The sequence below is a fragment of the Myxine glutinosa genome, chromosome 6 (genome assembly GCF_964187855.1).
Source record: "Myxine glutinosa chromosome 6, kmMyxGlut1.1, whole genome shotgun sequence".
Classification (NCBI taxonomy): domain Eukaryota; kingdom Metazoa; phylum Chordata; class Myxini; order Myxiniformes; family Myxinidae; genus Myxine; species Myxine glutinosa.
In genome coordinates this window covers 46258508-46272982 of record NC_136266.1, presented here as the reverse complement: position 1 = coordinate 46272982, position 14475 = coordinate 46258508, and the positions used below count along the sequence as shown (strand labels likewise).

Here is a 14475-nt window from a genome sequence, read left to right as displayed (position 1 = left end):
GGGATCCAAAACGAGAAGGGGAAAATGCCGGCCAGCCAATTATTTTATTGGCCATCTCGTGACGTCAGCTGTCCTCTCCATCAATCAGCGTGCCGTTTCTTACTTGCCCCCGGCGTCATCGGTGGTACCTTTGACAATAGGCTCTATGCTTCCTCCTCGGCCTTCCGTCCACCAATCAGTGGCCAGCTTCTTGCCCCTGCCTTGACCAATCACGAGTCCCTCCTTACCCTACCCATCCCGTTGGTCGACACCTGGCCCAATGGTGTGATCTCCCCATCAACCCCTCGACCAATCCATCTCGAGGTGGGCATGGCCTCAGCCAGCCTGAACAATGTTTTATCGCCATGTTGGCACAATGCGTGAGCGCTTCCTGCCTGCACTTCCTGTTAGTTTTTTACTCTTTATTATCGTTTATCAATTGGTGTACTGATGGGCCGAACTAATGTCTATGGTGTAGTGCCATAAACAATGGATAAATCACAAGGTCTCACAAGGTCTCACGAATCACAAGGTCTCAAAGGGGAGTTAACATAATCCCTACTCTCGTTATTAACACAAGGCCATCCTCGTATGACTACAAATATACAAACTTAATCAGACATCCGGGCTAGACAGGTCCTCTACTGATGTACATCGAGATGGTTTTTCTTCTTCACGACAGTTGGAGCATGATACCTACACAGATCTACCTGATCTATATATCACTCTACCCTAAAATTCATAACAATATGTATGGAAAATGGTAGAATTACTGAACTGAGCCCTTGTTACTCTTTCCATATGCTCCACTCATCTCCCAAGCATAATATCCCTTCCCTTAAACATTCTCACTCTCAATTCCTCAAAACCTTTTTTTTTTTTTTTTCATCCATTCATCCCTTTCTTCTGACAATACTTCCTTGTTTACCTCAGTATCCAGTATCACAGCATCACAGCCTGGCAGCAACGCGCAGACATCCGACGCATACTCTGGGTGTTTGGAAACCATCTCCCGACAAGCTTGCAAAACCGCTAAATGATGAGAGCAAAAGAGGGATCGTATCAACGAGAAACAAAAAGCGAATGCGGATTATCAAAAATAAAACTAGAATGTTACCCGGTAGAGCGCATACCTCAGCCAAGCTGAACAATTTACGTTTCATACACCAATGATAGGCCGGATCTGCATCCGGACCTTAACTGAAATCTACTCAGCTTGCTCTTGTCTCCTACCCAACTCATGCAAGTATTGTCCCGATCCATCCATAACCTTTTGAAATATAATACTATACTACTGTGTTCAAAAAGTATCCGACCTTTATTTTTCGTGCGTAAAAAAAAAGAACCTAGGGAGGCGTTGATTGGTGCACGTATGTAGGCGATCCTAATGCACACGCGTGAATTTTTTCCCACCTGCAGAAGCTGTCATTCGACGGCAGACTGCCGATGAGTGAGGAAATGTAAGTGAGCGCCGTCGGATTTTCGTTTTTGACAAAATGACGGAAAAACTTGAACAACGCTACTGCATCAAATTTTGTGTAAAGCTTGGCGATTCCCAAGTGGAAACGATCCGCAAGATTCAACACCGTTCATTCCATTATGAAGGAGGATTTGGGCTTCAGGAGAATCTCAGCGAAGTTCATACCAAAGCTGCTAACGATTGAGCAGAAGCAACTCCGTTTGGAGATCGCACAGGACATGCTGGAGACTGTGAACAGCGATCCCAGCTTCCTCAACACAGTGATCACTGGCGATGAGTCCTGGGTTTATGGGTACGACCCAGAAACCAAGTTGCAGTCATCACAATGGAAGCATCCAACATCCCCGAGGCCAAAAAACACAAAATTTGATGCAGTAGCGTTGTTCAAGTTTTTCCGTCATTTTGTCAAAAACGAAAATCCGACGGCGCTCACTTACATGTCCTCACTCATCGGCAGTCTGCCGTCGAATGACAGCTTCTGCAGGTGGGAAAAAATTCACGCGTGTGCATTAGGATCGCCTACATACGTGCACCAATCAACGCCTCCCTAGCTTCTTCTTTTTTTACGCACGAAAAATAAAGGTCGGATACTTTTTGAACACACTACGTATACTGTATATCGTTTTTGGCCCCATCTCTCAAATGTGAATGAATCACTTAAACAATTTAAAAACTCTCGTATCCAGATCTGGATCCAGATCTTCACCAAAATCTAATCATGTCGTTCTTGTCACATACACTACATCTCTGCCAAATTTCGTCCGAATCCATCCACAACTTTTTGAGATATCTTGTCCACAAAACGGACAGACAGACAAACAGACAGAGAGGGGTGAAAACATAACCTCCATCCACCTTTGGTGGCGAAGGTAATAATATCTCCTCTCCCCAAGGGGTTCCCTCCTTGGACAAACGCCATGTTAATGTTTATAAATAGCTTATCGTGGTGTTTTGTAGAAAACCCTTACCAGAAGTAAAAAAATATTATAAACCACAAGAACATAAGATTACCTTTTTTAACAGTCTTGATTGCTATTTAACACTAAACTGAAAAAAATTTGGAGGAATCCCGACATCCGTGAGGCAATCTATGCTTATCGCGTCGAAGAACGGACCTGAGCGTAGATCTACTGTAATGTACTCGTATATACCCGACAAGGGTTAATAACACGACCCTTCCTGCTGCTTCCATGGCGTTTTTACAAAGTGTTTTTCATGGCATTTTTCCAAGGCCGCTTCTAATAACAAAAGTAATAAAAACACTTTTGATAATAGCATAACATTAATGTTTTTACAAAGCAATTTCCCTCTCCACAAGGGGTTTTGCGACTTACGATATTTCCTCCAAGGAATTTAGAATGGTGAGGCACGGTCTGATCCTTTCAATGACCTGTTATAATATATTATGATGTCACGCACGGTCTGATTCTAAGTTAAAACAAGCCTATGCCCCAGTAGCGATGGTCCACACGAGTTGGTAAAAAGCAGTACTGTATTTTATACAAATAAATGTCTATAGCTTACAATGTTGAGTTGTTATCCACACCGATAGTAAACAAACAAGCTCACAGCCAGTATATTGTCAGTTATCGACAAAGCTAAAACTTAATATTTCAGACTTTCGGTACAAAGACTGCAGGACCTCGAAATGTAGCTGGAAGTCCATGAAAATGATTTATCTATTTGTATGATACAAGATCATTCATTTGTAAATAAGCAGTTTTGAGAAGCTTGCCTGCATCATGCAGATGGCGAAATAATGAGAGCTAAGCAGTAATAGAGTGAGGGTAAGGCACCACAAGATGGGTACGTACCAGAGCTGATGTGAACCTGGTTCAAGCGAAGCAGAGCCTTAAGCATGGTGAGGCAATGAGACCTGTGGCTACTTGCCATCTGCCCTACAAATACATCACCAGGGAAAAGGGGTAATGGAGGTGTGGGGGGGTGTTGAGTCTGTTATAACTGAGCATGTCCATGCTACACAGACATTGAACCATCCAAATTGTACAACCAAAAGTTGATAAACCTGATGGACAATTTTTATAGGAAAACAGTACCGATTGCCAGGATGGCTGCTCGTGCAACCTGCGGGCATACGTCAGTACAGTATGCTCGGAGTTCGGTGAGCACATCTCTTGCGTTATCCGGCGCCACCAGCCTCCCCAGAACCTCTACCTTAACAAGCTTTACATAACTTGGGTCGCCATGCCGGCAAAAAAAGCGCTTGTAATCTGCCAAGAAGAATCCAGGGCAGCACCTGTGTGCGGTAGTGAGATGGCAAGGAAGCATCATCATCGCCGAATGCTGAAATCACGTAACAATTTTCTCGTTACATTAACAGCCGTCAATTCTGAAAATACATGTTTCTTTAGGCTGGTACCAAATTAAGTGAACATAACCTGAGTATCTCCTTGATGTAGTAGAGCACGGTAAGACACATCTCGCTACTGTCAGAAGCCAGAGCATTCAGCAGAGGCGCACGCAGCCTTTCCAAGACATCACTCTGTGCCGTCGGAAATGGATGGAGGTAATGAAGGAAGAGACAAGTGGCTCCGATGGCAACCGGCAGTGGTGCACCAGGCCGGAAGAGGAAATCCATAGTAGTAAGAAGGTCAAACGTTTCACTCTCAGAACGAGGATGGTAACGAAGTAGGAATTTCAAGACTTCAGTCTGACCCCAATCATCGAGTTCTTGCAGCCTGATGAGACACACGACGGCATGGAAACTTATATGTTTACATGTACATTGTGATTTCCATGCAATACATGGACAAGGCCAGAAGAGTGGAGCTGAACGTATTCAAACAAGTCATCTGCTTGTCCATCCCTTCAATGAGCACACACTAGCAGGCCAACATTTGGTCCACATTTGGCTTACTATGTAGAGCTGGCGAAGTTCCAATAACTTTCCAGTTTGATGGCCAAGCACTTCAGGCAGGTGGTTTAAACCAAAGCAGCTTACATTTTTACATAAAAAATGAAATTGTATAAACGTAGGCATGGCAGAATTCGATTTTATCAGTAAATATTGATAAACATAGATTTCAGATAACATTCAGAGACCAACGAAAAAATATTTCCATTGCTAATGGGTGGCATTTATACAAAGGGGATATGGAGAAGAAAAACTTTAAGCGTTCCATTAAATGTGTAAAAAAATGCAATGAGTGAAGCAGGTATTTACATCTCTGTGGGGCTGACAGGATGACCTTGAAGTACACGCATTCACCTCTGAGCTGTCCAGCCTGGGTTTGAATCCTGGCCCAGCTGTCGTCCTGGTGCTTCACATGTAGGGCGATTCGTCAACGTGTGTGCCGTCCCTCAGATGGACGATAAACTTGAAATCCCATCTCCCAGCATTACTTGGTGGATGTTAAACATCCCACGGTGTCTTTCGCAAATAGTAGGTGAGTTATTCTCGTCACCCTGAACAACTTACAACTTCCTGCCCTAACCTGCAGGGGAACTGCATCAGTAGCACAGCTGCACCCCCAGCAAATGATGATACCCACAGCCATGTGCTACATCCAAAAGAAGACATCTCTACTTGTCATAAAACAAGAAAGACGTCATGCGGAGCACAATACTTGCAAAATCCACTCCCTCCCCATCTCCAAAAAAATGTTGCCATGGATACATCATATTGTCCATTGCATTATGATTAAAATTGACGATCTTAATCAAAGCTCAGGTCAATCGGATTCAAATTTATTATTTTTCAGATGAAAATTGATGACATTACAAGTTTGACCTTGAGCTGACCTTTGGCCCTTTGACCTCAAAAATAGTTGCTTTCCCAATTCAATGATGAACTGTGCAATTGCTGTTTAATTTTCAAGTTAATAGGATGAAAAATTTACATTTTTTTTCAGATGAAAATTAATGATTTTCGAAGTTTGACCTTGAGTTGACCTTTGACCTCAAAAATAGTTGGTTTCCCAATGTTGTGCCTCAGTATGCAAATGCTGCTCAACTTTCAAGTTAATCGGATAAAAAAATGACAATTTTAGAAATTTGGCTTGAAAATGACCTTTGACTTTTGACCTCAAAATCAATAGGCTTCTTCCTTATGACTAACTCTACCATCTGGTGAATTTTCGTAAAGATCAGTTTAAAAGTGTGACCTGTAGGCGAATGACAGACAGATAAACAGACAAACAGACAGAATAACGCACAAGACCAACCAATATACTTGAAAAATCTTCGATTTTGCAAGTAATAAAAGCAAGCTCCGGAGAGGAGCATTCGGTGTACAATGTGTGTGTGGGGTTAAAGGTGAGAAAATAAATACGCAGCTACGTTTTTGGTGGGTGGTTAAACAGTACTGTAATAATACCATGAAGTAGTTATGTGCTGTAATAATTACGTAATCCTGAAATTTAAAATCTATAAAAATCTAAACAAATGCTCAAAAATAAAACAGCTTATCCGAGGTAATTATTAACAAGACGGGAAGTCTAACAGCAGCATAGCTGGGCTTGTAAAATATTATAAACCACAAACACATATTATTAGCTTTTAAACAGTCGCTAATGCTGTTTATAACATTAAACAAAGAAATTTGGAGGAATCCTGACATCCGTGAGGTAAGTTTTACTTACAGAACTGAGCGAAGATCTACTGTGATCTATGTACCCCACAAGGGTTGGGTAAATAACATGACCCTTCCTGCCGCTAAAGCAGCGTTTTTCGTGGAGAACTTTTGAAACCCACCAATTAAGATTTTGTTTTGAAAACCACCAATGAAACCCACTTTTCCTGCTGTTTAACACAAAACTGAAAGGGAGGAAGACCAGGGCGTGCTCATTTACCAAGCAGCTAGCTAGCGCTTGCCAAGCCAGCCGTTCCTTAAGGGTTTTGAATGGAGTGCTTACTCGAATGCTTGAACCACTTGGCGATCTCTCCACAAGAAACTTGGTAAATGAACAAACACCCAATGTTCTTGAGACCCGACCATAGATCGACTGTAATCTATATACCCCAAAGAGGAATGACTCTTTCTGCCGCTACCATAGTGAGCAGGTGTACTAGTAAATTAAAATGTCGATCGGTGGAGTCAGCCGTCGTAATGACATCATAGACACAATGACGTAGCATGACGGCCGCACACAAAACTGCCACTACTTTAATATATAGAAGATGACATATTTTAACCTCCAGTAACTTTGCAGTCACCACGAAGGGATTAGTGTTACGATTAGATTTACTATAATATTAACGTTACGTTATCATTATTACCTCCACCAGCAAAGGTGGACGGATGTTATGTTTCCACCCCTATCTGTCTGTCCGTTTGTCTGTGAACAAAATATCTCAAAAAGTTGTGGACGGATTCGGACGAAATTTGGCAGAGATGTAGCGAATGTGACAAGGACAAAATGATTAGATTTTGGTGAAGATCCGGATCCGGCTACTATAATTTTTTTAAGTGATTCTTCACCATTGGGAGATAGGGCCAAAAACGATACATAGCAGGATATCTCAAAAAGTTATGGATGCATTTGGACGGAACTTGGTGGACAGGTTGTGTGTGTGACAAAGAAGAATAGATTCAATTTTGGTGAAGATCCGGATCCAGCTAGTATAATTTTTTAAGTGATTCTTCACCATTCAGTGATATGGCCAACCAGGCGGAGGTATGCTCTCTATCGAGTGCCGTTCTAGTTCTGAAAATTATATTATGAAAAAAAAACCGAGGCTAATTCCTTACTTCTGTGTTATTTGTACCGTACACCGCTTATCATTGATTCATGTACCATTGTACCATACACCGCTTCAATCCAGAAACTTTGCAATAACGACAAAGGGATTGCAGTGTTATGATTATATTTACTATATTATTAATGTTAACGCTATTATTATTATGATTACGAAAACAACACTACTGTATTAATAAACCTGGGCTAATTTGTCCGAAGCGGCCTGAAGGTGGAGGCATGAAGGCATGAAGCCTAAGGGCCTATACATACTGTGTCGTTGGAAGATCCGTAACATCTATGCTTTCGATATTTGATGATCATTTTAACAATCGGTTTGTTAGTGTTTCACACTGAATGAAAAACGTAAAGGTAGAGCATGGCGATTGTGATATATGACAGGTTCGACAATATGTTCGGCCTGAATGACATTGGAATCAAAATGGCGGAGTGTGGAGTCAGCTGTTGTACGCCGTAATGACATCAGACGTAATCACACCACCCTGTCATGTGACCAGATCCTCAGCTCTGATTGGTATACATTTGAGGGTACATACATATATAAATACATACGGATGGACAAACACTGTTCTAGACTGCTTTGCCCTATGGGCTACGCCGTAAAAATAATAATGGAATTCTGTCAAGCTTACGATAATTATATAGTACACGATATGACCCCTGGTGGATGAAACGCATATCCTCGGCATCATAAACGTTTTCTCTGATAAAATGTTTTGTTTTGGTGGTGGGACAGAGGGAGGAGAGGTGGTTAGGATGTGCTTCCAGATAAGGTCACAAATCTGGTCTATTGAAAGCCATGCTAGACTGAATGGGAAGGTTGTGAAATCACATTAGCATAAAGTTATCGTGAACAACATTTATCAATGAGGAAAAACTAATGGTGAAAACAAGGCATATTTTGTGATTTTTGTGAACATGTGTTGTCTCAATTGTACAGCAATGCTAATAAAGTATGTTCTCCTACAATGTCGTTTCGAACAACGTCGTTTAGCTACCTTGCTAACCAACAGGGGAACACCTTTACCTTTCCAACAAATTCGCCACATTTCCATACAACGTCGTTGGTTACAGCCAGTACTCTTTTATCGTGAAGTGAATTTCCGCTAAACCTTCGTCTTTGTTCAGCATCCACCCGGTGAACTTGCGCTCTTTTATTGTGAAGTGAATTTCCGCTAAACATCAGGAAGTAGAGGGATTGGAGGAGGTGGATTCTGCTGCACCATCCTCCTCCTCGCAATAGCCCACCATTTTCCTCACACGCCGCCTCCACAAACTCCATCCACGACTATCGTTGGTGAGGACAGTACAGTACAGCAGTACTTGACTTTACAGTTTACATGTTACTTTTTTGATATTTATATCATGCATAATTATTTATTAACAACATTGTAGGAGAACTTCCTGTACTATAATGGCTGCCCTTTAGCAGATTCTCAGATCTTTGGACACAATTGGCTGAGTCCGAGGACTCGGGATTAACAAAGGAAAAAAAATACTGCATACATACCTCGTGATGAGGTAGTGTGCAATAGGTCGGTTAATGACGACTCCTCCTTCCTTTATTAGCACCTCGTCCAAGGACCGCAAACAGTTCACCATCACCACCGGATCCTTATCCCTCAGCATAGCATACAGTTCATTTACTACAGCTGCATCTATAACACATTGTACACAACAAACGTGGCACACCTTTTCTTTGTTACACTTCAGCCACATATTACGGCACCAGTCTAGGTCAACACTTGCTGTAACTGCAAGGCCATAACATTTCTCAACCATGCACACATTGCACTAAATGATGGCATCTTACAGCAACTGTATCAAGTCGAAATTGATGGAAAGTAGGTTAAGCAATGAACTTCTTGCATTTTAATGTGATTAATGCAGTAATCTATTCTTTTAACCCTCAATATTTTAAAATGAGATCATTCTTTATTTTTAACATTTTGCCATTTAACACCAGATTGTGGCTGAAAAATCGTGTAGAAAGGTTACCTAGGACAGTGGTTCCCAATGCCTGATCCACGGACCCATAAGGGTCCACGAGGTTATCGGCAGGGGTGGTCCGTAGGGAAAAAATAAAAAGTAACATTAGTCTTTCCGTACTACCAAATAGCGTGTCATGTGCTGCGGCTTGCCGCATATCGGCAGCAAACAATGGTGGATGTGGTTCATCCTGCATGTGTCGTTATTTTGTCACTATGATAGTCGTATGTCAGGATATCACCATCATATCATGTTACTGTGATCGTCATGTATGTGACGGTCTGCAAATTCATTTGGAGGTTCAAAACAGGTCACCAACTTCCTCCTGCCCCATTTCTCCAAAAAAAAAAAAAAAAAAAACACCTTGGGAACCACTGATCCTAGGGGCCTGTCCCTTCAAAGTAAAGTGAAAAGGTACCTGTCGGTGCCTCTGGGTGAAGGTTGTGCATCTTGGCACAGCCAAGGACCGCAATGCGTCTTACATAGGCTGCGGAGTCTCGTAGCCCAGCTAGCATTGGTTGTTGTACATATTCCATGAGTTCCGATTGCCTGGAAGCATTTGCAATAGTTGGACAAAGTTAATTCCACAATTCAAAGCAATTCTCAGTTTCTAACAAACCTGAGCTGGTAACCACAGGAGACAAATAAATACATTAAGGAAGAGCCAAGAGTTGTATGGGAGATTTGACCTTTGACCTGGCTAACATCTCACATGAATCTGTATTGTAGTTCCAATTTTTTTAGCAAACATCCTGAACATGGTTCAAAATTCAAGACAACAACAACACAACATGCATTTTAAGGCCATGTTCCCTGCTAGAGCGGGGGTTAGCCTTGCGGTCCCCATGACAATCTTCTCCATTTTGCCCTATTTTCTGCATCTCTCCTTGTTAACCCCCTTGCCCGCATTTCTTCTTCCACCATCTTTAGCCAAGTCTTTCTCGGTCTTCCCCGTCCTCTACTCCTTCTACATTAACTTCCATCACTCTTCTCAACCAGTCACTTTCATCCTTCCTCAATACATGACCAAACCATCTCAACCTGTTCCTCTTCACAGCATCAATCACAGGCAATATTCCCATCATCTTTCGCAATTCATCATTTGTCTTTCAAATGATGATCAAATGATGGAACCAATTCATGGTTCAAAATTCAAGAACAAACATAAAACATTCAGTACCATAGAGAACAGAGGCTGCGCAGAGCAAGCCCACGAAGTAACGGGTTGGGGTCTTGGCAATCCTTGCATAAGGTATTAACGGCAAGCAGAGCAAGATCCGGCCGGCGTGCCGCATATGTGCACATGTACAGGTACACCAGCTTTTTCTGCACAATATCCGTCGTCGCGGCCGCCATGACCATCTCGGGGAAAAGGTAGGCCATGTCCACACCGGTTGCCATTCGGCCAATGATCTTGGTTAGGACAGACTCCAACCGGCCTCCTGGCTGCTGTATTCTCCGACGCAATTCCTCGGACAGATCTCCTCCAGGGGAGAACATTGCTAAAAAAGGGGACGTATCAATAGGTAAATGCACATTTTAAATTCATTTTCAAAAATGTAAAAGTACATTCCTTCCATAATAACTTTTCACAAAACGAACACAAGAGACAAATATAATATTTTGGAATTCACTTGAAAGTATTCCAAGATATTTTTTTCTGCATACATAGTCGAGCCTCGTGGAAGAGCGAGAACACTGAACGGATCAAGATGTAACAGGACGCAAAAGGAACCGTAGAGGAGAGAACGCCAACAGCAGAGGTGAAGGCCAAGACAGAGGGAGACATTGACAAAAATTGCTGTGGGGAAGGAAAGGGGCAGGAGCAGATGCAGGGGGTGGACAAGATGGATACAAAATAAAACTCCAAGGAAGGAAAATTGGAAGAAGGAGGGATTGGGCTGGGTTGGATTAACTAGTACAGAAAATATCATGGTTTTGGATTTGGGACGATCTGAGATGGTGGTGAACAGCTGCTTTGAAAACCTGGAGGGAACAATGAGATTGAAAAGATGTGGAAGTTTATTCCACAGGTGAGCGGAAAAAAAGAGTTTCACCAGACGGGGTTGATGGTGGACCGCGTGTGACCTGCAGAAATCTGTGGTGGACGAAGCACGGAGAGAGCAAAGGGTGCAAGACCAGAAAGGAGGCAGAAGAAGACAGAGAGACCACTGACCTGTCTGTGATGGTGAAGTGATCGGCCCATGGACTTCATTGTGGGAGATTCCATTGATCTTGGAGGCCTTGATTTCCACAGCATCAAGCTGACCAAGATGTGAGGCTGGGGAGCCAGACCAGAATGGAGAGCAGTACTCCATCAAGCTGCAGGTGAAAACCTTGTAGGTGGATAGGAGTTCAGGTGTACCAATGAAAGACATTGTATGACGGAGGATGACCAGTAGGCGGCTGGCTTTGGAGGCCAACTCTGAAATGTGGTTTGCCCAAGAAAGATCATGGCTGATAGTGAGACCCAGGAGAGTGAATGACTAAATTCCTCAAGAGGATTGTTAAGAACGTAGATAGGACAGAAGAGAGTGTGGCATTTGTCAGGATTGAAAGACTTATTCCAAGCGTTTGACCAGATGTTTGTGATTTTGTCAAATGGTTGTTCATTTCGTGTCAGCAAGGCTGTAATGCATACTTGTGCCGAAACTGGTTTAGTTCAACGACACAATTAATACATTTCCCCCATCCACCCACCAACGACCTCATTGCCAGCACAGGATAACAAAACTGTGAACTTCTGGCCTCCCAACCAATCAAAAGCGCCGTTCTTATGAGGTGACAGCAGAGGACGCTGCATCATGAAGAACGGCATGTTTCAGACTATTTTTCCTCATTAAGTTGGCTATCCCGTCTGCATTCAACTGCCAACTCTCATAAAAGGTATTTTTCATTTAAACATTCACACAAATGTTCCGAAATGTTTCCGAATTTACATGAATCTCGTAATTAGGAAATATTTGTATTCTCGTACATGAAAGGTGTGTACGACAGGATTGAGTGTGAGATTCCCACCTGAGGCACTATTTTCATCAGTCGGAAATGACAACCATTGGGAGAAAAGATTCACACAAGTCACCTCTGCCAGGAAGTGTAAATACGTTCGGACACTTCCTGCTTTCCTTAAGACAAAATTACATTTCCACCTCTCGAACTATTACTTCTGTTGAGTATTAACGCTAAATAAATGCTGAGTGAATGCGGAGAACCTGGTGTGAGGGATTTCAAACATAATTTACAAGACGAACGTGTTGATGTATCTGATACGAACTATATTACCATGGCCGACATGATGCGTGTAAATATAGTCATTGGAAAGGTATCGCAATCTTTCATCAAATACCTTTTTTTATACACAAAATATGTCGTGGAAGAGCAAGGACACGGAGAATTGAAAGGATAACGTAATGACTGAATGCTTAAGGGTAAAAATAAAAAGATATAAGATGAGGTCTGCTCGGACCGTTTTACTTTACGGCAGGGGTCTTTCATTCGGAGAGTGGTTAATGCATGTCGTGGTCGAGAATTTTAAGTGATTCTTCACCATTGAGAGATAAGATAGCGTCCATCGGTGAGCAACCTATGGAATCCAAGGCCATCTCCACTCTTGGATTACTGACTTCCTCTATTCTCATAGCTAACGTTTGGCTTTCAACGGAACCCTTTGTTCTCCTCTCCCTGTCAAGCCTGGAGGACCCCAAAGCAGTGTTCTAGGCCCCATTCCTATTCCTAATCTTCATTAATGATCTCACTGACCCTCTGGAAAAATCATCTTTATCTCTTCAGTCTTTGCTGATGACTCCACCCTCTATCGTGTCATCCCTCTTCCTTCTGAGCTCTTCGCCTCTTCCCTCTCCCCAGACCATGACAAAATCACAAACTAGTCAAACACTTGGTATATGTCTTCCAATCCACAGAAATCCCACATACTCACTGTTACTGTTGTTTAAGCAAGTATTATTATTGTGACTTTCTGTTTCTGTGATGGCTGGGCGCTGTATTAGCATTCTGGCACTTCCGCCTTCTTCCCGCCATACCGATTTGCCCGCGACGAGCGAAATAATTGATCGGCTCCATTTTCGATGTTTTCTCTCTAATACCCGACCCTTGGATAGAGGTAAGCTGAATCTCAATTTTTTATTGAACCTCTTGAAGTAACTTTAGGTAAAATTATTGTATTGTGTGGATGCAAATGTATTGTAGTAGGTTTTGTGTAAATCATATAGCAAGTTCGTTATCGGTTATGCCGCCATGATTAACAGCATGTACTGAATGGCTGTATTTTTCTTTTTAAGTTTTTACGTGAATTAAAGACACGCTTTTTGAAACCAAGACAAGTCTCGTGACCTCTGAGGATTATAGCGATGTTTACCGTGACGTCACGTACCCGATCACGTGACCTCTGAGGATTATAGCGATGTTTACCGTGACGTCACGTACCCGATCACGTGACCGTGCTCTTTGTTTTGGTTGGCAAAACACCAACCATGCTGGCCGTCTCTAAGTGGTGAAGTTTTACGATCATTGACGTGACACCATTTCAAGGACAACGCCTGTGATCTGCTGTGTTGTTAATTGCACAAATAGACTTGAAAAGAACTCGGGAATAAGTTTCTATAGAATTCCAGAGCCACTCTCCAAGTATGGTCTCGAAGCTATAAGTCTTTATTGTTGAAAGAAGAAGAAACGCACTATTTTGGCCTTCCAGGACGTGATCACGATAACGCGATCTCTCGCGGTCATTTGAACCTCAAATAAAATTCCAATTGCAGATTTGTCAATAGATGAGGTATATTAACAAACGAATGAAACAGATTTGGTCAAATTCTGACTTTTTTTAACTTGATCACATTCGACACAAAGTTGTGAGCAACGAAAGAAGAAGAAACGCACCATTTTGTCCTTCCAGGATGTGATCACTATCACATGATCTCCCGCGGTCATTTCAACCTCAAATGAAATTCCAATTAATAATAATAATAATGCATTTATTTTATATAGCGCTTTTCAGGGAGCCCAAAGACGCTTTGACAGAGTACAAAAAACAAGTGCAAAAAGACAAAAATCAATAGGTAAATAATCAAAGCAAAAGGAAGGAGAAGGAGAAGAGATAGTCAGTGGTTAAATGCTGTGGGTTAAATGTTGAATGCAGTGTTGAACAGGTGGGTCTTGAGTGATGTTTTGAATGTGGTGAGTGAGGAGGCGAGGAGTCTCTGATGGTGTGAGGTAGTGAGTTCCAGAGGGTGGGAGCAGCGATGGAGAAGGCCCTGTCCCCCCAGGATCTGAATTTGGTCCGGATGGGGGGGG

The 14475-nt window shown here is 42.3% G+C and overlaps 1 protein-coding gene across 5 annotated transcripts in view; it reads right to left on the bottom strand.

The window, feature by feature from the left end:
• The window catches only part of LOC137429734 (AP-2 complex subunit beta), a 52891-nt gene extending 40528 nt beyond the window's left edge, over positions 1 to 12363 (bottom strand). For 2 of the 5 annotated variants that reach the window (XM_068119933.2, XM_068119935.2), the window contains exons 1-8: positions 12184 to 12363; positions 10346 to 10667; positions 9584 to 9714; positions 8687 to 8834; positions 3859 to 4158; positions 3517 to 3716; positions 3274 to 3357; positions 908 to 1011 (exon numbers count right to left, since the gene is read on the bottom strand). In XM_068119933.2, the coding sequence (XP_067976034.2) occupies positions 908 to 1011; positions 3274 to 3357; positions 3517 to 3716; positions 3859 to 4158; positions 8687 to 8834; positions 9584 to 9714; positions 10346 to 10665 (1287 nt within the window). In that variant the 5' untranslated portion in view covers positions 10666 to 10667; positions 12184 to 12363. Of the gene's footprint in view, positions 1 to 907; positions 1012 to 3273; positions 3358 to 3516; positions 3717 to 3858; positions 4159 to 8686; positions 8835 to 9583; positions 9715 to 10345; positions 10668 to 12183 lie in introns of those variants that run through there. The other 3 variants (XM_068119934.2, XM_068119936.2, XM_068119937.2) reach the window with 3 other exon arrangements.
• Between the last annotated feature and the right edge of the window lie 2112 nt (positions 12364 to 14475).